Source organism: Phacochoerus africanus, chromosome 11 (assembly GCF_016906955.1).
Source record: "Phacochoerus africanus isolate WHEZ1 chromosome 11, ROS_Pafr_v1, whole genome shotgun sequence".
Classification (NCBI taxonomy): domain Eukaryota; kingdom Metazoa; phylum Chordata; class Mammalia; order Artiodactyla; family Suidae; genus Phacochoerus; species Phacochoerus africanus.
The window spans coordinates 44375501-44402169 of record NC_062554.1 but is presented as its reverse complement, the minus strand read 5'-3'; the positions used below and the strand labels follow the sequence as shown (position 1 = coordinate 44402169).

Genomic DNA, 26669 nt, shown 5'->3' with positions numbered 1-26669 from the left:
CTGCAAGGCTCAGGCACTTAAACCATCTCTGAGCTTTGGTTTTTGCATCCACAGAAATGGAAGCAAAACTGTGTCACGTTTGTTGTGATGATTAGATCCAATCCCTAGGTGCTCTGTGAATATTAATTTCCCTCCCTCTATATTCTTAAGGAGAAGGCAAAGGCCTTCAAAAAGGAGACACCTTGGAGTCCCCATGGTGGCTCAGTGGAAATGAATCTGACTAGCATCCATAAGGATGCAGGTTTGACCCCTGGCCTTGCTCAGTGAGTTAAGCATCCAGCATTGACGTGAGTTGTGATGTAGGCCAGCGACTACAGCTCCAATTCGACCCCTAGCCTGGGAACCTCCATGGGTGCGGCCCTAAAAAGACAAAAAAAAAAAAAAAAGACACCTTCAAACAACTGCCTTGTAGCAAATGGACCTGCAGAGATTTAATTGATGTAGAAAACACAGGATTGTCACCGGAGTCGGTTGTAACACATTAGGATGAACCAAATAACAAAACGGACCTTCTATGTGGTGGACTGATATCAAAAAAGTATCTGAGGGGTAAACAAGCCAACTGGATCCATGGCAAAGAAACAAGGGCTTCTGGAGAGGTGGCTTCTATGCACTGAAGAGGCAGGGGCAAGCCCACAGCTTTCAAGACAAGAAAAATGGGGGCATTTTATTTAAACAACGGGATAGATATTGGACATCCCCTGCAAGTCTCCTCAGGAGCCTGGTGATGGGAAGTGGGGCGGCAGGGTGCTGTGCCAGAATGGCTCCAACTGGCACAAGATCCCGTCCCGCCAAGCCAGGCCCAGTCCCTCACCTCCTTCAGAACAGGTTCCAAGAAGGGGTGGCAGGGGGATGGGGTGGGGGTAGCAAAGATCCATGGAAACAACCCAAGAACACCCCCAAGGTGGGCCAAGAAGGGAACCAGAGGCTGTCCCAGTCTTCCTACGGCTTGTTGGCTTCCTGAGAGTTGGGTACTCGAGCCCTGAGAATATAGCAGGGGAGGGAGTGCCCCTGAGGACAGCCCAGGGCCAGCAGACAGGTGGCAAGACTTCCTGGCCTGCCTCCAGCAACCTCCCGCAGAACTCTGGGCCCAATCCTGAGATAGGAGAGACAGAGCGCTCAAGGAAGGGGACATTAGAAAAAGAAAAATGCTGAGGTATTGAAAAGACAGGGCCTGGTCCTCCAGCTGGGGGCCTCTGTTCTGGCGAATTAAGGACCACACCCAAGGTCCCACTAGACCTTGAGAGTCCTGAGCAGGCCCTGCAAGTCCAAGAGCCCAACTCTGCTTCCGAGGGAGTCCCCTGGCCTCAGTAGGCAGCTCCTCCGTGCCACTGCCGCTGCCTCCTAAAGGCGCCCTGTCCCCCCCACCGCAGGTCCGAGTTGCCAGGAGTTCACAAAGTCCCCGGGGCAGCCTGAGCTATGCTACATGGTCTTGGGGGCAGCTGATTCCAGTCATGCCATCCCTTTTCCCCGGGCCCCTGTCGTTCCTCTACATTCAGAGTGAGATGAGCAGCAAAGGGGGGGACAGGAGGATGCTTTTCAGAGGGAGTAAAGTGCAGGCAGTGCCTCGGGCACGTGGTTTGGGTGCAGGAGAGGCCAGGCTGCCTGCCGGCAGCACAGGGCCTCAGTAGCGATACACCTTCAGTCTGTTCTCATCCAGGCCCAGCTGCAGGAGGCTGGAACCAGCTGTCGGCCTGGGCACTGAGGAGAAGAGATGTCTGGCCACAAGGTAAAGGAAAACTCTGCAGTCAGCTGAGCAGGGCTAGGGAAGGGTCAAAGGCCAAACGAGGTCGTCTTTGGACTCCCCAGGGCCCACACACAAGACAGCCCCGCTACCCTGGCAGTTACAGGAAGACGGGACTGGAGTTGGGGAAGCAGCTAAAAGGATACAACTTGGGGTCTTCCTTGTAATGTTCTAGCCACTTTCGGTTAGCCTCAAGCATGTCCTGGAAGTTGGTGCTGCCCAGGTTGGGGACTTGGGAGTGGGGGCGCTGCAGGAGGCGGAGCTGCTCACTGGGGGAGGGGAGAGGAAGCAGGAGTGCAGGAGGAAGGGGATCCCTTGAGCAAGGCACGAAGGACCCTCTGGGATGAAGGACTCCTCAGGGATGATGAGTATCGTTCCCCAAAGGGAGGGGACGGACCCCTCCATCCCAACCCCAGATGAATGCTCCTGACATCAAGGCTCCCACATCTGCCTGTTCCTGGCTCATCTCCTCAGAAAAAGCTTTCCTCGCTATCCACTCAAACGCCTTTCCAGCATCAGCTCCCACGTTGGCCGAAGGGTAAGCAGAGCTGTACTTAGGACTGGGGGCCAGCACAGATACATTGGTGGGGGGGGGGGAGTGCACTTGGCAAGGAAGAAGATGAATGGGAACATAATACAGGTTTAAATGATTGCCCATCTGTCCCCCCCACAGGGTATCTCCCTCCCACTCCAGATGTTGCTCAGCGGGCCTGGGGGAAGAAGGGAGCCGTGTGAAGCAAACAAAGAGGTCAGGGGCGGAGACAAAGGCCACACTCCAGGGCTGGAAGTGGCAGCTTCCCACCAGGAGCTGATTTCTCCCTGAGGTGCCACAGGGCAGCTCCCTCACAGGCCTGGTCCAGGTAAGGCCAGCCTGGCCCTGACTGGGACCTTGGGGGTTTAGACTCCTCTTTGGTGGTGGAGGGGCACTGGGACTCCACCCCTAGGGAGGCTTACCTGGCAGACACATACCCCAGCCTGTTCTCCAGGTGGGCGGGGCCAGTGCTGAGGGACGGGATGCCAGCTGGGAAAGTGGGAGGAAATCGTTCAGAAATGGGCAGTGGTTCAGCTGGGCCAGACCCCAGCCAGCCACCTCCTGCCTCCCCCCAGAAACTGCAAGGCAGTGCCCCCAGCACAAAAACAGAAAAAGCTTCTGAGGCTGGAGGTGAAAAACAGCAGACAGACAAGAACTGTCCTATTTCTAAAACTTAAATTACTTTTCAGGAGATGTCATTTTTCCCATCAGATAACTGTTTTTATGGCTTTTCACATTCCTTAGCAGGGCTATAAGACCAGGAGGGAGGCCACATACAGCCAAGGGGTTGCAAGCAGAACCCTGGTATCACAGAGACATGGCGTCAAAGCCCAGTCTGCTACTCACTCCCTGGGTACCCTGGAATCTGTTTCCCCATCTGTAAAGTGGGGATAAATATTACAGCCTCAGAGGGTTATTACAAGGACTAAATGAAAAACCATATATATATAAAAAGGCCTGGCACATAATTTAACACAAAGATGGCAGCAATTGTGACAATGACAAGAGTGAGATTTTAGGTTCTGCTGAACTCTAGGATCCATGATAAAGGCTTCATCAGGTAAAACACCATGATCCATAGGGCCTCCCACCACTGGGCCAACAGCAAGGGCTTCTTCCCAGGGACCCACAGAGTCAAGGGGCCATGCCAAAGCAGGGGGAAAGGGGTGGGCAGAGGAGGAAGGCTGAGCCCAGATCAGTGCATGGCCCAGAGGGAGGCTTACTCGGAAAATACTTGCGCCACTTCTCCACCAAGAAGTCGTCCACAGACTGAGCCACAGAGCAGGAGAGCCTGGGGCCCAGCCCCGGGTCCCAGGCCCATTGGGTGGGCGTGGGTGGAGCCAGGGGCGAGGCTGAGACCCGGGCCAGGGAGGGGGAGGAGGGGACGGAGGTGCCCCTGGAGGCCTGGGCTGAGAGTGGCACAGGCAGTGGCGACTCGGGGTCGAGGCTGCCCAGCACACTGAGGACACCATTGAGCTGGCTGCTGATCTGCTGCAGGGAGCTGCTCAGGTAGTGGATCTTGTTAGGGAGGGTGGGACGCGGGGTCAGGCCGGCTGAAAGAGAAGAGGCAGAGGTTAGGGCAGGACTCAGGTTCGGGGCCCTGGAAGGGTGTAGGCCCAGCTGGCACTACTCATCCTACTGGGCCCCCACCCTCCTTCCTCCAGCCAAAAGGCCCAGGGCTTCTGTGTTCCAGATGGGAAGCTGACCATGAGAGGGGGGGCCTCTCCAGGGCAAGAGCAGGCCAGTATGGCAGATGGAGAAGTCTCCTAGCGGGCGCTACGGGAAGCAGCGTAAGGGGGATGCTGTTCTCACCATGAGTGCTCTGTGCCTCAGGTTTCACGAGCCCCTCGGCCCTGTGTGCTGCCACCCAGAGGGCTCCACTCCTGCTGATACCTGGACCTGAGGTACCAGCCCCGAGAGCCTCACCGCTGCAGGACGGAAGCAAGGGGGCTGCACCTCCCTTCCCCACGTGATCCTGGGCCCTCCCCTACCACTCACGGCCAGGCAGGGAGCAAGATTCGGAACTCTCACTGCTCCCGTCTTCCAGGTCGCTGAGGTCAAAGGTTACCACTTTCTTGGCCGGGGTTCCTCTCAGCGTGTCCTCATCTGCAGCCTGGCATGTAGAAGCAGCAGTGAGGCCTGGCACTTGCCTTCTGCTTCTGCCCGTTGCCCTCATGACACATGAGGACCTAGGACTTGGTAGGTAGGCTCTTCAGACCCAAAGTTCTGGGGGAGGCACGTCATAGAGGCTGTCTTGAAGGCAAGACTAAGAGAACTCAGCCGCCAAAGCTAGAGGCAACAGGGCCGCCAGGACCCCCACAGGAAGCACTCCCCACTGTGACCGTCCCCGGAGTGCACCCAGGGGAAAGTCTGCCAGGCCACAGGGAAGGGAGGGAACCTTCTAGAAGCCTCTTCCTGACTCTCCTCAGACACCCAGGGCCAGAGCCAGTCCTCTCCAAGAATCTTCAGCAAGAGGTTTCAGGTCAGCTCAGGCCCCCTTGGCACAGATATCCAACCCCCAGACGCGTTCAACAAACTCAAAGCTGAAGCCGCCCCCCTCTTCATCAGCCCAGAAGCCCTAAGCCCACGGACAGTCCTGGGCCCTAGAGGCCCAGCTGCCTGACACTGGACCAGAATCCCAGGAACAGAGGGGAAGGCCGCAGCCACTCTGGGCTTGCACCTCCTCCCGGAGAGACGACTCCAGCTGATGCAGCTTCTCCTCCTTCTTCTTCAGCAGGTCATGGCCCTTCCGCACGGCCGACCTCATCTCATCCAGGTGCCTGGTCTCCTGCAGCCAGGGAGACAGGGAAGGACAAGGACGGTGACAAACCACACAGACACCGGAGGCCCTGCTCTGCCCTGCCGGGTGGGTGATCTTGAACAAATGACTTAGCTCTTAGTCTGGATAGTCATCCAAAAAAGAAATACTCCTTTTTATATGGTCTTGGGAAGTAGATGAGATGGCACATGCCACAGGCCGAGCACTAAGCTCACACCTAGGAAATTCTCAAATGGTTACTGTTAACCCAATGGCTAACAGTATCACTGTTCCAACTACCATTACTACCACGTCATCAGCAGGGCCCCAGCAGAGCAAAGACAGGGAAGGCCACCCTCTGCCGTCCCTGAGCCTCAGCCGCCACGGGACCCGAGCTCCCTCACCAGCTCTGAGCACCATCAGAATTCTAAGGGACCAGACAAGATCTTCTGCCAAGACCCTCAAATGGCAGAGACATCTGTGACCCTGCTAATAATGAACACCAAGTCTGCCTCTTCATTGCAGACGAGGGTATCAGAAGAGGAAATCAGAGCAGTAACTCAGGCTTATGCCGAGTGGGAGGGAATACGGACAAGCCACGGGAACTGCTGTCCTCCTCACCCAGGGAGGGACTACTACTGCTCCTACTCGGCACATCACCCACAGGTATGGTGAGGACCTAATGACTTCTTATTAGAGAAAGCTCACTGGCTGCATCACCGGCGAAAGGTAAGGTGCTTCCATCCTCACGGGGACACATCTCCTGTCCTGTCTCCCTGGATTTGTCCAGTGACTCTAGAGCCTTCGTGACCCTGAGTCCCCAGAATGATCAGCTGAGGGTGTGCTGCCAGCTGTCCCAGGCCTCCCCTGGGCTCCTGACCTCCTCCAGGGCCATGGTGCCTGCCGGGTCTTTGGCTGCCTCCTGAGCGCTGGCCAGCTCATGGTGCCAGTGCTGCTGTGCGGCCTTCAGAGCCGTCTGCCGCCTCCGCATGGAGCGCGTCTGCCGCACCAGGAACTCCTTGGCGCTGCGGAGGGCCAGCCCCTCGGCAGAGAGGTAGTGCTGGAAGCTGAGGGGAAAAGGCCAGGGCAGGGGGGTGGAGGGGAAACACACACTCAGAACCCTTGTGTAAGTCATAACCACGACCCCAGCAGATGCCCATCCTGAGCCCAGACTATGAGCCTGGGGCCAGACAGAGCAAGGGGAGGCTGCCACTCGCTACCACGGTGCAGGGCCTGCTGCACTGAGTCCTCCCACCCTGACACTGAAAGGGATGGCGCTGGAGCCTCCAGAGCCTAGACAATCCCCTCAGCCCAACCCTCAGGCGGAGGGCAGCGGATGCCAAGGTGCTGTGTCAGTGATCACCATGGGCACCTTGGCTTATCAGAGAAGATTCTTCAGTCCCCCAGGCCCCCTTCCCTTAACCAGGCCCCACTGGGAACTGCTGTCACACTTCTGTCCACCCGACGCTGTGATGTAGGCACTCACTTATCTGCTCCTGACACTCTCAACCCAAAATAAGACAGCTTATTGGAACTCACCTGTCCAAGGACAAGCCGGTCTCCTTGCTCTGGCAGAAGGAAAAGGATAACGCTTTAGTCTGGTTCTGAGGACACACAGTAGAAAAGACCCACTGAATGTAACAACATCAGATACAGTACAGGCTCCAAGAACCCTGAAGCCCCTCCTAGTGGCCCAGACACAGAAATAGTATTACCAGCCACTAGGCACTGTTCACTTACAGATATAACTTGGCTGAGGGAGAAGAGGGACTAGGCAGGCTAAGAAGAATGATGCTCAGGCCCTATGCAGAATAGAGTGAGGACTCTTCCTGGGGCCCCACACCCCACTCCGCCTCCTGGAGCCCTGCCCAAGCCCAGCCACTTTGATCCTACCAAGGCACAGGGAAGCTCACCGGCCCAAGGGATTTCCTCAGGTCCTCAATGCGGAGGTCGGGCTCCAACTGTGGGGAAGCATTACTCTCCTCTAAGGCCAGCTCCTTCAACAAGTCCTGCTTCCTCTGAACTTTGGCCTCCAGGTCGCTGTGGTGGGGAACAGGGGGGATGGTGTGAGGCAGGGTCCCACACTGAAGCAGGCCAGGCTGCACCGTCAGGGCTCCCGGGGAAGAGGGACCACTTCCATCCCTTCACTCCGGTCAGAAACCCCGAAGCAGGGCTGGGGTGTAAATGGTAGAACCAGGGACCCCCTGCCATTCACAGCCTCTTAACACCCCCTACTCCCCACAAAATGCAGCCCTCCACCAGGCTCCACCTCTGCCTGGGAACTGGGCCATGAACAGCAGAGGTCAGCGGGCAGGTGAGAGGCAGGAGGGGTGGCTAAGTGCAAGGGTACAGGCCACCTGACGTGCTTCTGCAGCCGATCCACCTGGGACTCCAGGTCCAACTTGCGGGCCTGAAGCTCATCGAGAATTTTTCGGAGCTGCCGGTTTGACTCGAACAGATGGGTGTGTTCCCTCTTTGCCTCCTCCAGGTGCTGATGGGTGGCTGTGGCTTCCTGGGGGCAGAAGGAAAGATAGAAGGACCCGGAGACAGAGGGTAGGCCTGCCACACCAGATGACACAGAGGTGGGAAGAGCGCCAGAGGGTGGAACCAGGCCCACCGAAAGCTGTGTCTGCGTCAGGAGGTGCAGACTCCGTGCCCCAGGACAGACCCACCCCCTGGGGCACCGGAGCTGGGCCCACACAGGGTACTATTGGGGGAATACTGGCCAGCAGAGTGTGGGTTGGGGGTGGAAGGAAAGGGAATGGGGAGACAGCGGAGGGAGGATGGGGGAAGCAGACCAACCTCACTCTCCAGTGCAACCTGCCTCTGCACATCGAGGAGCTGCTGCTTCTCCTTTCGGGCAGATGCCTCCTGCGGCGGAAGGAAAGGACTGGACTGCTAGGCCGTGTCCAAGGCCCAGGTCTAAGAGGCAAGAAAGCCCATCCTCTCCCAGGGGAGCTGACTCCAAGGTCGAGGGTACCCATCCTCTGCCCCCACTCCTGCACCTGAACATCCAGCTGAGCCAATCTGGCCTTGACATCCTTGGTTCTGGTTTCAAGTTCCACCTCTAAATCTTGGAGTTTCCTTTCCTGCACAGATGTGCAAGTGGAGAGAATGATGTGTATGCAGCCAGAGCACAGGCACGAGCTGAGGGGCAGGAGGGGTTCAGGACCTGGCACACCACACCACATGCTCCAGCTGGGCTAGGTTCCTGCACTTGCTCACGGCAAGTTTGTTTCAGGAGGGGGTGGAGGAGGGAAGAGACAAAGGCACCAGCCTCAAGGCCCTGGAGGGGTGACCTCCTCTTCCAGGCCTGGGGATGCTCCCTGGCCCAGAAAACAAAGGAACAAAGATGCCCTGGCTTAGGGATGGCTGGTGAGACACCCCTACCTCCTAAGCCATCGGCTCTATCGTGCTACTGCCACAGTGCATGTCCCCAGCACCTTTCTACCCTGGGTGGAGGTGCTGGAGCAGGTGGGCCCCAAGCGATCGTCCGGAGCCCCTACCTGTTCCCGGTGCCTTCGCCGCAGGTCCTCGAGCTGCCGGTCCTGCTCCTGGCGCACTATCTCCAGCTCCCGCTCATGGGCCCTGCGCAGGCGCTCCAGCTCTCCTGTCAGGTGCCCCAGGAGTTCAGCCCGCTGCTTCCTCTCCTGCAGAGAGGGTAGAGCCAGCCATGGGAAACCGCAGCAGCCCCTCCCAGCCCCCCACACACCCTCAGCCTGCAGCCTCGGGTCAGTCAGATCAGGGACCTCATTAGCCCCTCTAAGGCCAGCTCTTGGAGAAGAGCAGGAGCTCCCAAGGACGGCGCCCCTCCTACCACTGAAGCAGATGCTGGTCAGAAAGTCCTGAGAAATCCCAGGTGGGAGCCTGCCTCTCCCCCTGCCCTTGCCCGTACAGCCCTCCTTCCTTAACAGAAGAGAGGCCATTATTAAATGATCACTCTGCTTCAGCACAGGCAGAACTGGTTTGGGAAAGGAGTCAACTCCACCTCACCCCAGCCCGCCCTTTCTGCCCGGGGCAAAACTACACAGAGTCTGGGATACTGGTTCCAGTTTTGGGAGCAGTAGCCTAAAGACAGTGGCAGAGGCCCCGCTCAGAACTAAAGTCGGGTACCAGCTGTCCCCATCATTCACCACCAAAGTGAGCAAGCCGGCGTGAGTCCACTTAAGTCACTGAACTTTCCCATTGAGGGCAAAAGGCTGAAGAAGGGCAAATAACATTTAAATATTGGTTCACTCCTGCCAGGTGTTCTGGGATTTCCATTAACCTGACAGCACGGTGTTAAAACTGAAAAGACAGTCTGGCATGAACCCTAGCTCCTCTACTTACTAGCCAAGATGGGCTTGGGAGAGTGGCTTACAATTCTCAAGTCTCAGTTCTCTCATTTTTAAAATGAGAAAATGACAGCCCTCAGGACACCCTTTGGGGGGTACGTACTAAGTGAGTTAATATACGTAAAAAGCTTGGGACAGTGTGTGGCACACATTACAAGCTAAATACCCCTCGCCTATTATTAATATAAGAGAGACGTGCAGCCTGCTGATGGGGGAAATCACTCCTCACCTAATTTAGCTTCAGTGAAAAAAGCAAAACATGATTTCACCCCTGCAGGGGGTCAAGGAAGAAAGCCTCCCACCATCCCTGACCACGGCTCGCCCCCTTCCCAGGCCCTCCAGCCAGCTAGGAAGGACCCTGGAGGGTGTGTGAGGGTGAGGGTGGATGTGTGAGGGTGAGGGTGGGTGTGTGAGGGGGGTGTGCGTGTGTGCACACGCCAGGGCACACGTCCAAGTCACCTCAGCTTCGTACTGCTCTCTGGCCTCAGCCACCACTTGCTGGTGCTCCTCCTTCATCTTGTCCATCCTCCTCTCATGCTCCTTCTCCACCTTCTGGCGTTTCTCTCTCAGGAGGTCACTGAGCTGCAGGGCAAGTGGCAGGGATGCGACATGCAGGACTGAGGGTGGAGTGGCACCCAGGACTGAAGCAGCTGAAGGGCTCATACAGACATCCGCCCCCCCCAGTACAATTCACACACACATACATACAACACGTGACATACACCCTGCCATACCCTCCCCCCACCTCACGTATAGGGCACAGGGTGAAAAAGCACTGGGCCTCCAGGGAACAAAGGCATAAAGATGGACCCTGAGGTAAAGGATCCAGCATGGCCTCAGTTGTGGAATAGGTCACAGCTGCGGTTGAGGTTCAATCCCTGGCCCGGGAACTTCCATAGGCTGCGGGCACAACAATTTAAAAAAAAAAAAAAAAAAAAGGACCCAGAAGTCCTGACCATCAGCTCAGCCACCCAAAGCAAAGCAGCGGACCCTTGGGCCAGGATGGCTCAGTGGACGGTCAGAGCATCCACGACGGGTCCAGGGGGGCAAAGGAGCAGACCAGCCCTCACCTCTTGCTCATACTCAAGCACCTGGTGAGCCTTCCGATGAGCTCTCTGCTCTGCCCGGCCCCAGCTCTCCTGCAGCTGGGCCTTCTCTTTCTGCTGAGCTTCCTCCATCTTCTTCTGGAGGCTGGAGACCACCTGAGCAGGCGCCAGCACCGGGGAGCATGCGCCTCAGAGGGCACGGCAGAGCGGCCGTGGGGTCCCGCTTCCCGGGGAGCAGATCGCCCCGCCCCCCCCCTCGCTCCAGGATGGAGTGAGTTCTCCCCGCCCCCCCACCCCGACCAGCCCAGCCGTGAAGCGGATGCGAGGCTCTCGCCTGGGGACCGCGCCGCACACCTCACCTCTCCGTGCTTGGCCTCCAGCGAGGCGGAGAGCCGCTCCAGCTCCTCCCTGTGCTCCCTCTCCAGCGCCGCCAACGCCTGGGGCACAACGAGGGGCCCTGTGAAGGGCCCGGGCAGGCCGGCGGGCTCCCCCGCTGGGGCGAGGCACAGCCAGGAAGAGCCGCCGCCCTCAACGACCCTCAAGCAAAGGGGCCAAGGGGAACCGCAAGCACGTCTTTGCTCCTCTGAAACAACTCAGGGCCTCAAGTCTGTAACTACGAAATGAACACGGACATGATCCCGGAGTGGAGGCGTCTGTCAGCCAGCCTCGGTCACGGCTTCCAGCCCCCTGCCTCTGGCCGGGCCGGGCCACGTCCAGGCAACACTCCTGCCTATGGATAAGCGCGAGGGGAGGCCCGGAGGTCTCAGCACGGCCTCCCTGAGCGCTGCAGTACAAGGACCTGCCCCCGCCTGGCTGCAGGTGCTCAAGGTCCGAGAGCTGAAGCTCCAGCCACTGCCAGGCGCAAACCAAAGTGCCCCGTGGCCTCTTACTTCAGTCTCCTACCTAGAGACAGACCCTTGGATGGGAAGGACAGCGACTGAGACAAAGGAGCAAATCTCCTCTGAGGGTGCTAACCGCTCCCTCTGAGGCAGGCTCAGGGGCTGGGCGCCTTGGCCTCAAAACCTCTGATCCAAGTTCTTGCAGCCGTGCAATCTTCCCGACTCCACAAGCCCTTTCCCCTCAAACTTCTTCCCTACTGGTGACAACACCCGGCAGCCTCTGGACCCTGCAGTGCCCTCCCCTCTGCCGTGAAGACCAGAGCAGCGTCTGCCCCAGACCTGTCTACACAGGTAACAGCCCTGGACAGCCAGCCCACCATCTCGGCACCGCTGTCCACCTGGCTCCCCACCCTGCACCCCCAAGGTTGCCTCTTTGTCCTGGGCGCCCAGCCCCTCCGGAGGCCAGGGGCACATGGGGGGGGCAGGGGTCCCAGTCTGCCAGCTCACTTCTTTCCTCTCCCCTTCCAGTTGCTGTCTCAGCTGCCGCAAGGCCCGCTCCTTCTCCGCATTCAGGGCGGCCTGTTCTCTCTTTTCTGAAGCCTCCAGCTCCTCCCTGAGCTTCTCCAGCGTCTGCCTGTTTCTCTGCTCCAAGCTGGCCCTCTCTGCTTTCTGTAGAGACTCCAACTCTTCTCTCAGCCTCTTCAGGGAAGCCTCGTGCTCGGCCCTGGGCAGACAAGGCGACGGGGATGGGCCTGGACACTCAGGGCTGGAGGGGAAGGGGGGCTGGCGGTGGGGGGGTGGGGTCCACAGGGCGGGCAGCCCACTGGCACCCTCACCTAATTTTGTCCTCATCGGCTTCTGCACTGGACTGCACTTGGGCCCGGAGCTGGGACAGCTTCTGGCTTTGCTGCTCTCTCATGCGCGTCTCCTCTTCCTCAGTGGCCCTCTGCAGCTGCTCCTTCAGGGAACTACAAAGGAGAGGCAGGGTCGCTGGCAGAACCACAAGATCTTCCTTCTTCTATGCAGTGCCTGGCTCCCCGCCTCCAAAAGCCCATAACCCGCCTGTGAAGCTTCCTCAGCCTTAAAGGCAGTCTAACCCCAGCCTCTGGCTCCTGCTGTCCCCCTTTAATGCCTCCCAGGATAAGAGGGGCTGTGGATTCCACCAGCCCTTTGTCACAGGAAGTGGCCCTTTGCCACGGGCTCCCAGATCCCAGAAGAGCACTTTTTCTGGAGGCTGCCCTCTGCCTCCAGGTTCAGCTCAGCATGGCATTCACTCAAGGTTGGATCCAGCCTGACCCCAAGCCAGCTCTGGTTCTGGACCCTTTCACTCCCCAACCAACAGAATCTGCTCCAGCCATGTCACATGAGCCACCACCCCTCAATCCCACCATACTCGTCCCTGTCTCCTGGCCTTCACGTTGGTTCCCCGGCCTAGAATCCCCTTTTCTACTGACGAATCCATCCATGTTCCCTGTTAGACACCCAGCTCCCTCCTCTCCAGAGAAGTCTTTCCAGCTCCCTCTGAGGTCATCAATTACCCTTCTGTTCCCATCACGCTTCACATGAGGACCTTTCTTATCCATGCCACTCTGGGCCATGCCTCACACCGCATCAGAACTCATCTTTTGTACATGTTTTCTTTACAAGTCTGGGAGCTTCTCCAGAGAAAGAATCTTGTCTTAAAGCCCCTTATAGCCAGAGTAACATAGGAAGTAGGTACTCAATGAACGTTCATCAAATCTGAACAAGGTCACCCAGGCCCAAACTATAAGCAAGCTTTGATTATCTCTGAGGGGCACCTTATTTACAGACCAGCCATGGGAACCGCCACATCCCAAACAGAAGATCCTCTGCTAAAGCGAACCACATCTTCCTCCCACAGCCCCACATGACCACAGGCTGCGAGCAGAACACTCGGGGAATTCGAGCCTTAAGAAAAACACAATTCAGAAGATGATGACTTTGAAAGAGCTTCTGCCGTGAATTCCAAAGCCAGGAAAGATTTAGGATTGTTTTCTATTTCAAGTTATCAGTACTACTGCTTTATTCCACGATGACAGAAAATTTTCGTTAGGTAGAAATCCTTCCTTCTCAATGTCCCAGAAGCCCTTTCCCTTTGTCCCATGGCTAAATTTGACACATAGGACCACAGAATGGTAGAGCTGGAAGCATCGTTAGAGGTTAAGACCTGTATACCTCTCACTCTTCATCTTACAACTAAACTCAATCTCTCCATTTTGTAACTAAAGAAACTAAAGGTCAGCCTGTCTGTCTTCCCGCCTGCCTTCTCATTCAAGAAATATTTGCTACAAGGTCAGCTGTGGCTTCCAGAAATTTCTACCAAGTGGAAGTTTACCAGCAGAGAGGGGACCCCCACCCCTCAGAAAGGCTCATAGATAAACAGAAACAGGGTTCTCATGATAAACAGTTTTGAAGACAGCCAGGCAAGGCACTGCCCACTGAGAAACCACTTGGTCAAGACCACTGACGCCATACTGATTTCAACTGAAAATCCAATCAAGAGCCACCATCTATTGAGCAACTACTGTGTTTCAGGCCCTGAGTCAGACCTTTTGGCAGGCTGGTTTTCACCATGTTCTAAGAGGCCTCCAGGACACCCCTCCAGAGCTAAGGGTTTGGGGAGGGACTGAAAGCACAGTCAGCCAGGTCCTGGTGGCCGGAAGGAGAACACCAGCAGGAACTCCTCCTAGGTACTGCCTCTTGAGGGAAGCTGAGTGGCACCATTTGGGGGCCTCCCTGCCCCAAGTTTCAGTTGGCTGGAAGAGGAGGATGCTGTGGAGAAGATCTGTTCTTTGGGATGCTCCCTGGCAGAGAAACCAGGAGGGGAGACAGAAGGATGGAACTTGGGTCAGCAAATGCTATGTTGAGCTAATGGGAGAGACTGTCTCCAACGCTCTGGGTGGTCGGGTGCCGGTTTTCTGTTAGTTTCTCTAAATTAAGCATAAATATTTTATACACTCTGTGCTATGTATGATGTAAAAATAAGTCTCACAGATTTTGAAATTAAACTTATGGTTACCAAAGGGGAACATGGCGGGGAGGGATAAATTAGGAGTTTGCATATACACACTACTATATATAAAATAGATAACAAGGACCTACTGTATAGCACAGGAAAATCTACTCGATATTCTGTAATAACCTATATGGGAAAAGAGTCTGAAAAAAGAATGTATATGGATCAAACCCACATCCTCATGGATACTAGTCAGGTTCATTTCCATTGCACCACAACGGGAACTCCCTCCAATTAATTTTTTTTATTTAAAAAAAATTTATTAAAAATTAGGAGTTCCCATTGTGGCTCAATGGGTTAAGAACCTGACTAGTATCCATGAGGACACAGGTTCAATCCCTAGCCTTGCTCAGTGGGTTAAGGATCAGGTGTTGCTACAAGCTGCGGCATAGGTTGCAGATGTGGCTTACATTCTATATTGCTGTGGCTGTGACATAGGCCAGCAGCTGCAGCTCAGATTCAACCCCTAGCCTTGGAACTTCCACATGCCATGGGTGTGGCCCTAAAAAGAAAAAAAAAATTTAATTTAAAATTTAAAAAAATAAAAATCATAAGCCTCTAGCACTTTCAGATGTTCTGTCCAAGAGGACAAGATTTAGCCTTTAGTTTACATCCCCAGTAAGTGAAATATATTAACATCTCTTTGTAGTACCTTTCCTATCCTGGGACGTGACAGAAATTGCTTATTAATATCCATTCTCCCATTTTTGTTTACTAAGGGAACCCTGACTTTGCTCTATCAGATCACCTAAACGACTACATTTTCCAGATACCCTTTGCAACCAGGGGTGGCCAGTGATATAGGTAAAAATTACTGAGTAAAGTTTCCAAGAAAGCACCTTCAAAGAGACAAAACAAGCTAGAAAGTGTCCCTGTTCTTCCTGTCTGGAACACAGAGACGATGGCAGGAGACCCAGCAGCTATACTGGACTGTACAGAGACTCTTAAGAGTAAAAACCAATACTAAATATGGCAGAGAGATTAAAGGGGACCTGGTGACTCTGTGTATGCCAGACATGATCTGCTTTTTCCTATAAAGCTCTAGCTCTAGCATATATACACACACACAATCATATACATGTAGGCCCAGCCCAGGCTTAAGTTTCTTGTTTGTCTAGGACCTCCCGGCCAGCTACTCAAAGAGTAGGAACCCAAGTAGAAACTTCTGGGTCCCAGGCAAAAGCATCTCACACCATATCACGTGGTCCCTACTGATCTCACTAGGTCCCAACACAGCCTTGACTCCCAAAAGAAAGGACAATGCGGAGTTCCCATCATGGCGCAGTGGTTAATGAATCCGACTAGGAACCACGAGGTTGCGGGTTCGATCCCTGGCCTCGCTCAGGGGGTTAAGTATCTGGCATTGCCATGAGCTGTGGTGTAGGTCACAGACGCAGCTCAGATCCTGCGTTGCTGTGGCTCTGGAATAGGCCGGTGGCTACAGCTCTGCTTAGACCCCTAGCCTGGGAACCTCCATATGCCACGGGAGCAGCTCGAGAAAAGACAAAAAGACAAAAAAAAAAAAAAGAAAGAAAGGACGATGCTCTGGAGACAAGCTGCCTGGGTTAATTCAGGCTCTGCTGCTCTTTTTTTTTTTTCTGTTCTCTTTTTTGGGCCGCACCTGTAGCACATGGAAGTTCCCCAGGCTAAAGGTTGAACTGGAGCTGCAGATGGGGCATATACCACAATTACAATAACACTGGATCTGAGCCACATCTGTGACCTACACCACAACTTATAACAACGTGGGATCCTTAGCCCACTTAGCGAGGCCAGGGGTCAAACCTGCATCCTTGTGGACACTATGTCTGGTTCTTAACCCCCTGAGCCACAACAGGAACTCCAGACTCTGGTACTTAGGAGCCTCAATACCTTGGACAATACTTAACCTTTCTGTGCCTCAGTTACTTCACCTATATTAGATTCTAGAAAATAGGTTGATAACAACGCCTCATAAGTGTCGTTCCAAGGACTAAACGAATTAATAGATACAAAGCACATGGACTAGTGTAACCTCAAAAAATGCAAGCTACTCCCATCATTATCATGTCTCCCAACTTCTTCCCCAGAAGAGGAAAGGCATGGCCCTTGGCCAGGAAGCCATATTTCTACCCGGGCCACTGAGCAGGAGGCCTGCAGGGGCCTCGGGCATCCCAGTGGCCACCAGTGTGGGAGGAGGAGGTCCCAGTGAGGCCCGGGCAGCTGAGTTAAGGGGAGGGCAGGACCTGAGTGCCTTCTCTTTCTGCTGGCGAAGCTGGAGGGCCTCCTCCTCCTCCTCCTGCCATAGCTTCTCCCGCAGCTGCAGCATCTTCTCTTGCTTTGACTCCAGGAGCTGCCTCTGATCTTGCTCGAGTTCCTGGGCCACTGCCTCTTCCATGGCCTTCAGGGAGACCTTGGGGTGCTGCTCCAGGGGGGCTGCAGATCGCCTGCCAAGGGGGGGAACAGCATTTCACTTGGTTTACATCCAACCCACCTTCAGTACCAGGGTTTACACAGCTATAGAGCCTCAGGCACGGAGCCCTCACAGAGGGCCAGCAGTCAGGAATCCTAAGGGCAAATCAGGTCACCCAAGGGCCAGGCAGCAAGGCTGACCTCTCAAGGACAAAGCCAGCCTTTGCTCCATAGGAAAGATCCACTGTGGCTATGTAAGGCCCGAGAGCCTGGGAAGGAGGGTGGCCCACAGGAAGCTCTCCAGGGATCTAGCAGCCTGTGGCTCAAGGTGAACACCCCAAGCTGTGGCTTGGGAGCTGGCAGCAGGAGAAAGAGAGCAAAGCTGTGTTCCTTGTGGTTTCCTCCCTCAAGGGGCTCATGGCCCTGTTTCCATCTCCCCACCAGGGCTCTGCCTGCTACTTCAGGCTCATGCCAGCAGCTTGGGGAGTCCCCAGAGGCTGCTCTCTGACTCCCAAACTGAACAGAGGTCACTGCCTATGAGCCAGCAGGAGAAGCAATAGCATGTCTCCTAGCCCCCAGACCTGGAATAGTCCGTGAAAATCCAAGGATGGGAAACCCTCCTCCCACACGGCCAAGGGAGCAAGGGGGGAGACTTCCCTAAGCCAGAGGGAGTAACAAGGGCACAACCAGAATGCCAGGCTCCACATCTCCCCAGGAGGCCACAATTCCATCTGCTTCAAGTGAATTCAATGTTTGGAAAAGAGTCAAAGAAATTCAGACCTAATCGGGATGCGTAAGGCAGGGGGTAAGAAAAGGAACAATGGTATCAGTTAAAGAGATGTCTGTAAAGTAACAAAGGCTCTTATGCTGCTCGTATTCTGTAAAGAAACACCCAAAGAGAAACCCCAAGAACATTTTAAGCAATGAATGCATAGGGAGGATCAAGTATTTTGCCTCCCACAGTGGCTTTCCTAAAGGCCAGGACATGTCCACATTCCTAAGTCCCTAAATCTTAAATTAGAAATTGGGAGTTCCCATCATGGCTCAGAGGAAAACGAATCTGACTAGTATCCCTGAGGACACACGTTTGATCCCTGGCCTCACTCAGTGGCTTACAGATCTGGCATTGCCATGAGATGTGGTGTAGATCGCAGATGCAGCTCGGATCCTGCGTTGCTGTGGCTGTGGCGTAGGCCAATAACTACAGATGCAATTCAACCCCTAGCCTGAGAACTTCCATATGCCTCGGGTGCAAGCCTAAAAAGATAAAAAAAGAAAGAGAGACGGGGAGGGGGAGAGAAAGAGAGAGAGAGAGAGAGAGAGAGGAAGGAAGGAAGCAAGGAAGGAAAAAAGAAAGAAGGAAGGAAATTGGTCTGGCCACCCAACCACCACCTTCTCCCATGCTGCTGAGGCTGTGCCAGGCCAGGCACGGTAGCCCAGGCGACCTCAGCAACATGTGGGTATGGTCCAAATCAAGGAGGAGTAGGGCCAGTGTCCAACAGGGGAGCCAGTACCCCCTGATGGAGATGCAGAACCCCCTCCTCCCTCAGCTCCCGCACTGCAGCAGATGGGAGGCAGCAGGAGGCATCAGATTAGAACAGCAGAGGTAAACAGGGCTCTGGAATCCCATTTCAGCCCCTTGAGGCCAGAGGGAAGGAAGATACAAAAGGCTACTGATGCCTCTGAAGTACCATTAAGATCTTTCTTAGGAGTTCCCGTCGTGGCGCAGTGGTTAACGAATCCGACTAGGAACCATGAGGTTGCGGGTTCGGTCCCTGCCCTTGCTCAGTGGGTTAACGATCCGGCGTTGCCGTGAGCTGTGGTGTAGGTTGCAGACGCGGCTCGGATCCCGCGTTGCTATGGCTCGGGCGTAGGCCAGTGACTACATCTCCGATTCAACCCCTAGCCTGGGAACCTCCATATGCCGCAGGAGCGGCCCAAGAAATAGCAACAGCAACAGCAACAACAACAACAGCAACAACAACAACAACAACAACCTCTTTCTTAAAATCTTAACTCTGACCAGAAACAGTCTTGAGCTCTGCCTTCAATTCCCTTCTCCTCCCCAAGCCATCTCCTTCCTCCCAGTCCTGGTTTCCTCACTGTCCCCAGATGCAGCCCAATTGATGCAGATATAAGCCGTGGCTGCCACGTCCTCTGAGAATCCCACCCTCAGAAAAGCCTCCCTCCACTGCAGCTCTCCACCTCATCAACCCTCCAACTCATTTCCAACCTGGGCTGAAAACATCTTTTTTCCCTAAGATGGTACCTTTTAATGTCTCTCTCCCCTGTGGGCTGCGTAGCTATGTGGAGCCCTAGGGACACATGCTGCAGAAAGATGGGGCATCAGACGGTGTGACAGCGTGTGCCTGGGCTGCATGCACCAATGAGCCTGCCTTGCACACCTGGCAACGCAGGCAAATGGGGCTGCTTTGCCGTGGGCCTCTTCTCTGTGTCCCCATTTTAAAGATCAAGTATCCCAAACTCCCAGTTTAAATCCAAGGCCTCAACAATGAGCTGCAAGATCAATGAGATGACTGGGAAGGAGCAGACTCCAGAGGAAGAGGCAGATCTGATTTCTAGGCCACTCCTCAGGGATCAGTAACCCTGAGACCCAGTTTCCAACAGTTAGTGGCTAAAAGGAGGCCCAGTAAGAGTATCATTGTTTCAGGCTGGTCACCATGTAACTCCAAGACAAGGAAAGGAAAGCAAGGAGGGCGGGTGGGCAGGGAGGGAGACGAGGGAAGAGGATATGGTACCCAGGGTCCTGAAGTAGCCATGGAACCACTAAAACTGGGATCGCTATCAGGGGTCTTGTCTCCACTCACTTGCAATGCAGTGGTTTTAATTCATTTACCATCTCTCTGCAAACACCTCCTAAAAGATGCTGGGATGACAAAAGGAAGTATATCCTTGTTTCGCAGACCCAGGTCTTCCGGCCATAAAGCATGCAGAGCGCAGGCTGCTTATTAGCCCTGCCTTCACCCTCTGACATGCCCTTTGCTCCCAACTCCTTCTGATTCAGCTTGACAACATTTAGGAAGCTGACAGCCTCTTCTAATTGTGTGTTTTACTTTCTGTATTTTATGATGTTATGACATCTGAAAAAGTTGGCTGGTCAAGGAGCAGGTGCCCCCCCCGCCGCCCCAGATCAGCCAGTCTTTACAGACACCAAAGGGAACATGTATTTCCTATACAAACCAACCAATCCCTCTCCCATCTCTTTATCTAACTCACACCATTTCCCATGCCCCAAATCACCCAGGGCCAGGCACCAGGCAACCAGAGACCACGCCCAAAGCCCGAAGCCATGGAAACTACTCAGACTTTCCAACCCTATACTCAGCTCAGGGTACTTACCCTGCCTTGCCCACTGCTTCCCAAGAAAACCCCAATAAAGCCTCGGGGTCATGCTCTTCCTTCTCGTCTCCTCCGCCTCCTGACCAATCCCAGTCCTTCCCCATGTGGCCCTGCGTAGCGTGGCATGCCCTCTTCTCTCTGGAAATATAAGGAATAAATTCTTCTGTCAGTGCTAAAGCCCTCTCCGTTTTGTCACTCAGTCACCTCCGTAAATTAAAATCACACAGATACAAATGAGGACAGACGGAGAACAGCTTCCCCATAAACCCAGAAAATCAATCCATTCTTAACGTAGCTAAAAGATGAGTAACAGGGACGTTATGGAGCCTGGAAAGACTCAGAAAAGGAAGAGAAGGTATTTCCCAAGGGCGCTGTGGTCAAGGAGTGACCTGCAACGGTCGCTCATGGACAGCGCCCCCCAGCCTCAATGACGGGAGGAAAAACACAAAGGAAGGGACTCATTGGCCCAGCAGCTGGGAGGGACCTCTCTGCCCAGCTTCTCTCCCAGAGGCCCTGGGAAAACGCCCTCTGACCTCTGCCTTCTGCCCAGAGGCTCCTGTTTCGGCACCACACTCCTGTCCTCATCAAAAGCACCCAGATCTAGCTGTGCACAGCCAAGGAGACCTGGGTGAGCCATGTCATTCCTCAGGGCCAGAGCTGTCACTGTGGGATATGTCACCACCTGATGGAAGGGCTTCCCTTCCCTGCCTCACTCCTGCCGTGCGTGCTGCAGAGATAACACGAGACCATGCGCTCATGTGCCCTGCAAGCTTCAGCAACACTTCCTGTGAGCAATCAGTGTGAACCTGTCTCTGCTTGACATTCAGTCCAAATATTGAGGACTCTTAATCCCTTTGTGATGCTCGGTTCACAGACAGGAAAGACTGTATGACCCTAACACCTGCTCCATGCAGAGAAAAGGCACGAATCAGAGTCAAGGGCTCTGTGACTAGAGTCTAGTCTTAATTCTGCAACCAACTAGTGATGTGACCTCGGATAAATCGCTCCACCCTTCTGAACCTCAGTTTCCTCATCTCTAAAAAGTGAGAGAGACAGGGAGGAAGAAATGGGAGGAGAAGAGCTAAAAGATTTCTAAATTTCAGAAGTGCTTGGTGCAACATAATAGGTGAGCTTTGAACCCAGGCACAAAAGATATATACACTGTGTCCTGGATAATCCCATTCATATGAAGAACTGGGAAAATGAATCTATGGGACAGAAGCCAGAATGCAGGGCAGGTGGAATGAGAGCAAAGAGGCCAGAGGAAACTTTCAGAAGGGATGGAAAAGTTCTGCAAATTATCTGGGTGGTCTGACCCAGTGTATACACGTGGCAACATTCATTGACTGGTACAATTCAGATGGATGTACTTTCATGTATATAAATATGTCAATAAATTTTTTTGGCTGTGCCCATGGCACATAGAAATTCCCAGGCCAGGAGTTCCCACTGTGGCTCAGCTGGTTAAGGACCCAATGTAGTATTCATGAGGATGCACATTCAATCCCTGGCCTTGCTCAGTGGGCTAAGGATGCAGTGTTGCTTTGGCAGTGGTGTAGGCCTGCAGCTACAGCTCCAATTCAACCCCTAGCCTGAGAACTTCCATAGGCTGCAGGTACAGCCATAAAAACAGAAAAAAGAAAGAAAAAGAAGTTGTTCCTGGGCCAGGGATCAAATACTTGCCACAGCAGTGACCCAAGCTCAGCAGTGACAACACTGGATCCTTAACCCAGTAGGACACCAGGGAACTCCTCAATAATTTATTTAAGAAAGAGAAAAATCGTGCTCGGTAGAGGGGAAGACATGGTTTACTGGGTTTCTGCTAATGACCCAGGAGATACCCCGGGTACTGACCAGGGGAACCCTGGGGCTGCTCAGGAGTGAAGGCTGCACACAGAGCCAAGGATACTCTCACCCTCCCGACCCTACCCTTTGAGCTGGGGCCAAAGCATCCCCACCACCCAAGACTAGATGGGCACTAAAGCAATACCACACAACGGAGGACAGGGACAGATGTGAAAACTGGCCCTTACACCTCTGGAGACACTGGCGGGGTGGGGCTGACCACCACCTTCTCCTCGGGCTCCTTGGCCTCTTCCTGCCCAGGGCCCGGCCCCTCGGCCTGGGAGCGCTGCTCCTCACCCCTCTCATGGGCGACAGGTGGGCTTAGGATCTCCTCCCTTGACAGCAATAAGGAAGCAACTGTGTTACAGCCAGAAGGCGAGAGGTTCCAGATGTGCCCCATTTGGGGTCAACAGGCTGTGACGGGATCAAGGGAGGAGGCGGCTCCAGCAAAGCCTATGGTTTCCCTACCTCAGGGCTTAGACTCATCTTCCACTGCCCCCCACCCCCAATGCCTCCTCCCTGGATGGATGCTGCTGACTGAACATGGCTGCTGCTCCACTTCCCCCAGTGACTCGTTTCAACTGGATCGACTCTAAGACCAGTGTCTTCCTCTTGTCAGGAGTACAAACTAGCAAATATATACCAGGCTGGGCAGCGAAGGTCCTCTCAGCTGGGCTCAGGAAAGCCTGGGGCCCTGCACCTGCCTGTCCCTGGGCTCAGCACACAGCAGGGCTCTGTGTGAGAGCTAGCAGTGGGGCAACCACTGGGAAGGAAGGGGCTGGCAGATGGCGACTGGGAGAAACGGCCCTCCCTGCCAGGACCGGCCCAGCCCAGGGTGACAGCAGTCTTTGTCCCAGCTCCTGGCAGGGAGGCAGCTGGAAGTGATGCTTTTTCACTCTAGTTTCTAAGCTCCCCTAATCTGACTGTGCACCTCGATTCTCATGGGCCGAGGGCTAGGAAGAGGCAGGGTTCCTCAGTCCCCAGCTCATGGGAAAGGCTCAGCAAAAACCTCTGTTGCTGCTGTTGGGCTGCAAACCTGTGCCAGCTCTCCCACCTCTCCAGACCTGCCGCCCCCACCCAGGGAGGTTAGGGCCCACCCTTACCTCGGCCGGGAAACAGGCGGGGTGGGGCTGCCCGCAGAGCCCTCCCCAGGCTCCTCTGCCCCCTTCCGCTCGGGCTGCCCCTTTGGGGCCTGTAGAGGCCCTTCGTCAGTGGCCTGGCTAAGAAGGGGGCTCTGGAGCCGCTCCCCGCACAGAAGAGGAGGAGATAACCTGGAAAGAGCAGCAGAGTCAGGGCCATACGGGGAGAGCAGGGGGAGAGCCAGGGTCTGTAGTACCTGGACCTCAGTCCGGCCTCTTCCCAGGCTGGACCTGCGCTCCGGCCCCACCTTCGTGGGGAGCCCACAGAGGACAAAGCAGCCAGAAAAGCAGGAAAGAGAAACACCCTACTAAGCGCTCCCTTTGCCTGGACTAGACTCCACTTTCCCAGGTCCCTGCACTGCATTTGCCTGGCCCAGGAGTGACGACTGGGCACACTTTGGGGGGCACCCATATTCCCACTGTCACTGGGGCTGGGAGTTGGGGGTAGGGGATGGAAGAAAGGAGCAAGAAAAGAGAACAAGAGAAGCCAGACTTAAGTGGTCAGACTCTAAAAACCCATGAGGCTGTAGCTTTAAGGAAGTAAGAATGCTGAATTCTAGGTCCAAAATGTAGAATGACTCCCCGCTTCCCCTTGCAGTGGCAGCCCTTCTCTTATTGTGGGCTCAGGCCTGAGAAGCTGGAAGCCCCTGTGTCTCAATCTCTCTCTCTCTCTCTCAGTCTCTCTCTCTCGTACACATGGCTGCAGCCATCTCTGATGCAAGGCCTGGCTCAGAGCTCTGAGCTGCAGGACCGACCCCCCAGCACAGCACTCCCACCTCTAGCAGGCTATCCTATCCTGGCCTGGCCCGTGACCAGGCACACACATGGCCTCATCTGATCTGGGAAGACAGAGCCTTGATCCCACAATGGTGCCATGGGTACAAAAGACCCCCAAATGCTCCAGCAGTTCATCCCATTCCTGTCTTGGTCTGCACACACATGCGTGCACACACATGCACACACAGACTTTGCAAGGCCATCCAATCAGTTCTTCATCGGCCTCCACGGAGAAGCACACTGAGGCACGCCAACCAAAGCCAGGAATCCTCCCCAGGTCCACACCATCACGAAGGCCCCTGAGGGTAGCCTCCCACGCACTGTACCTCTCTGAGCCTCTGGACTGCTTGCTCTGCAGCTCCTCTTGGCTGGACTGGCTGGCATCCTTGTCTCCTCTTCCCAACCTCTGCGCCTGTAGGCAAGTAGCAGGGGAAAGTGTGTATGGGCGGAAGGTCTGCCCTGTGTCTTTTAATCCTCCAACTGACTCCCATGCCAGGAGGGCGCACTGAGAGGTGGCTTCAGTGGTGAGGACCACTCAGGATACAGAAGAGAAGGCCTGTCTACTGTCAGTGAAGCCCCTGGGGCTCTGGCTACGCCCCCAGGCTCACAGCTGCTCCCAGGGCTGGACTTGCTGGCCTGAGAAGGATGAGCTAGATACCACAGCCAACCATGGGCAGACCCAGAAGCCAGAGGATGAAGGAAAACACACAAGAAAGGAAAATCCTGCCTCCTGCAGGTGGAACCCTTTGCTGCCAGTTGCAGAGAGAGAAGAGACACATCTGTGAACACCCCAAATCCACAGAGGCCCCAGGCCATCAGCGCCAATGATATAAGGATGCTGACATTAAATGGGTGGGATTGGGGGCAGCAGACAAGTGCATTAAAGAGGAAGGATTCTACAGAGATGGAGACTTGGCCAAACGAGCGAGAACCACACTCCAAACGAGATGGGCACCATGCGGGCACCTGAAGGAGGAAGACAGAGCGCTTGTCTGCTCCATTCTGACCTGCCCCTGCACCCGAGTACCATCAGGAGACAATGACGCCCCTCTTCCTAGTCAGGGCTTATACCAGCCAGCAAGGAAAAAAAAAAAAGCCAACCCAAAATCTCATACTAAAGCTTAGGTGTCTGGGCAAATTTAAATTTAGCAAGCAGGGGAAAAAGAACTTTTTTTTTTTTTTTTTTTGGCAGTGCTCCAGCATGCAGAAGCTCCCAGGCCAGGAATCAAACCTGCACATAGCAGCAACCACAGCCACAGTGGTGATGGCAGATCCTGAACCAACTGAGCCACCAGGGAACTCTAAAAAAACCATTCTTTGTTGTTTGTTGGGGGGGGGGGCGGTGGCTGGCCTTGCCTATGACATATCAAATTCCCCAGGCCAGAAATTAAATCAGAGCCACCACTGCACCAACACTGGATCCTTTAACTCATTGTGCTGGGCCAGGGATCAAATCTGCATCTCCAAAGCCAACCAATCCACTGTAGTTGGATTCTTAACCCATTACGCCACAGCGGGAACTCCAAAAAGGACTATTCTTTACATGTTCAAAAATTTTCTGCAGGGGTGGGGTCACAGGCAGCCTGGACTCAACCTTTCGTCCCTCCTTGCATCACAAAACAGGAAAGTAAAGCACAGCTCACAGGGCGTCTGGTGAGGGATAAATGAGATCCTGCACATGAAGCCCAACTCCAGCCCAAAAAAGACCTGCCACTGATCCGAGCTCTAGGCACACTGCTCCTCCTCTCCTCAGGCCTGGTGAGAAACAAAAAGTAAAAGAATCCCAGCTTTGGTGGTGCCAGTCGCCATCCTAGGACCTGCACTCCTTCTGTCACGCTGACGGGAGCCCCGTCTGTTCCGGGACACGAGGGTTAACAGGGGAGGTGGGGCAGGAGACAGCTCACTCCATCTTCCCCAGTGGGGTTCCGGCCGGGCTGGCACACTTCCCTGTCCCCACCCTGTGCCCACAGTCCCCCACGCCTCTCCACCGGCAGCCTAAGCCTCAGCAGCTGTGGCTGACTCTGCCATCTGGAGGGGTGAGGAAGGGCAGGGTCTGAACTAAAAGCCAGGTCCCCCAAATTGCATTAAAAATAGAGATGCTGCCTGGGAGTGCCTCCCGGTGTCCGCAGCAGAAGGGCTCCCTGCCAGCGCTGCCACTCCTAATCGCATCAGCCGGGCAGAGCCCGCAGACAATGGCAGGGCAGGCTGTCCTTCTCCCACCCCACCTCCTTCCCCTCCAGTGCTCAACTCACAACTAGCCTTCCCTACACATCACAGCAAGCTCGGCAGATAGCTCCCCTCTCTTGTCTCTTCTCAAGGAAAAAAAAAAAAAAAGCACACAGGCCAGTCTATTTCACAAACTAAAATATAAGATGGGTAACAAAGCATGGTGATTACAGTAAGTATTGGGATACTGCGCTCTGAATCAGAAGGAACGAGTTGCAGACAAGGCCCATTTCCTTCTTGTTTCATCTTCCATATCTCTTTCTTTCTTTTTTTTTTTTTTTTTTTTTTTTTTGGTGGCCACACCCAGGGCATGTGGAAGTTCCCAGGCCAAGGATCAGACCTCAGCAACAGTGTTGAGTCCTTAACCACTAGGCCACCAGGGAACTCCTCGTCTTCCATATTTCTGCTAGAAACGCAATGAGCACCCTTGCTAGAAGAAAGAGGATACTTTTGGGGGAAGTTACCCGGACGGAGGTCCTTTGAGCAGAGTTTTACTTGCTCGCTAGACCTTTTAGCCCCAGAAAAAGTCGAAAGAGCCAGATAAGGAAATCAGGTATGCCAGCACTCCAGAAAGGGGAGATAGCAAGCGCATTCTAAGCCTCTTGCCTAAGACTGCCCAAGACGACACTCCCCTACAGAAA

The 26669-nt window shown here is 54.5% G+C and overlaps 1 protein-coding gene across 10 annotated transcripts in view; it reads right to left on the bottom strand.

Moving 5' to 3' along the window:
* Nucleotides 1-406: 406 nt before the first annotated feature.
* Nucleotides 407-26669, bottom strand: part of CEP164 (centrosomal protein 164) — an 80822-nt gene continuing 54559 nt past the window's right edge. For 2 of the 10 annotated variants that reach the window (XM_047752219.1, XM_047752212.1), the window contains 23 exons: nucleotides 24129-24214; nucleotides 22990-23157; nucleotides 22075-22221; nucleotides 20042-20179; nucleotides 16516-16716; nucleotides 12090-12221; nucleotides 11761-11977; nucleotides 10774-10851; nucleotides 10439-10570; nucleotides 9828-9950; nucleotides 8541-8684; nucleotides 8040-8123; nucleotides 7837-7905; nucleotides 7392-7546; nucleotides 6948-7074; nucleotides 6574-6638; nucleotides 5915-6101; nucleotides 4957-5064; nucleotides 4275-4389; nucleotides 3500-3829; nucleotides 2699-2765; nucleotides 1891-2013; nucleotides 407-1718 (listed from right to left, as the gene is read on the bottom strand). In XM_047752219.1, the coding sequence (XP_047608175.1) occupies nucleotides 1625-1718; nucleotides 1891-2013; nucleotides 2699-2765; nucleotides 3500-3829; nucleotides 4275-4389; nucleotides 4957-5064; nucleotides 5915-6101; nucleotides 6574-6638; nucleotides 6948-7074; nucleotides 7392-7546; nucleotides 7837-7905; nucleotides 8040-8123; nucleotides 8541-8684; nucleotides 9828-9950; nucleotides 10439-10570; nucleotides 10774-10851; nucleotides 11761-11977; nucleotides 12090-12221; nucleotides 16516-16716; nucleotides 20042-20179; nucleotides 22075-22221; nucleotides 22990-23157; nucleotides 24129-24214 (3090 nt within the window). In that variant the 3' untranslated portion in view covers nucleotides 407-1624. Of the gene's footprint in view, nucleotides 1723-1890; nucleotides 2014-2698; nucleotides 2766-3499; nucleotides 3830-4274; nucleotides 4390-4956; nucleotides 5065-5914; nucleotides 6102-6573; nucleotides 6639-6947; nucleotides 7075-7391; nucleotides 7547-7836; nucleotides 7906-8039; nucleotides 8124-8540; nucleotides 8685-9827; nucleotides 9951-10438; nucleotides 10571-10773; nucleotides 10852-11760; nucleotides 11978-12089; nucleotides 12222-16515; nucleotides 16717-20041; nucleotides 20180-22074; nucleotides 22222-22989; nucleotides 23158-24128; nucleotides 24215-26669 lie in introns of all 10 variants that reach the window. The other 8 variants (XM_047752215.1, XM_047752216.1, XM_047752217.1 and 5 more) reach the window with 6 other exon arrangements.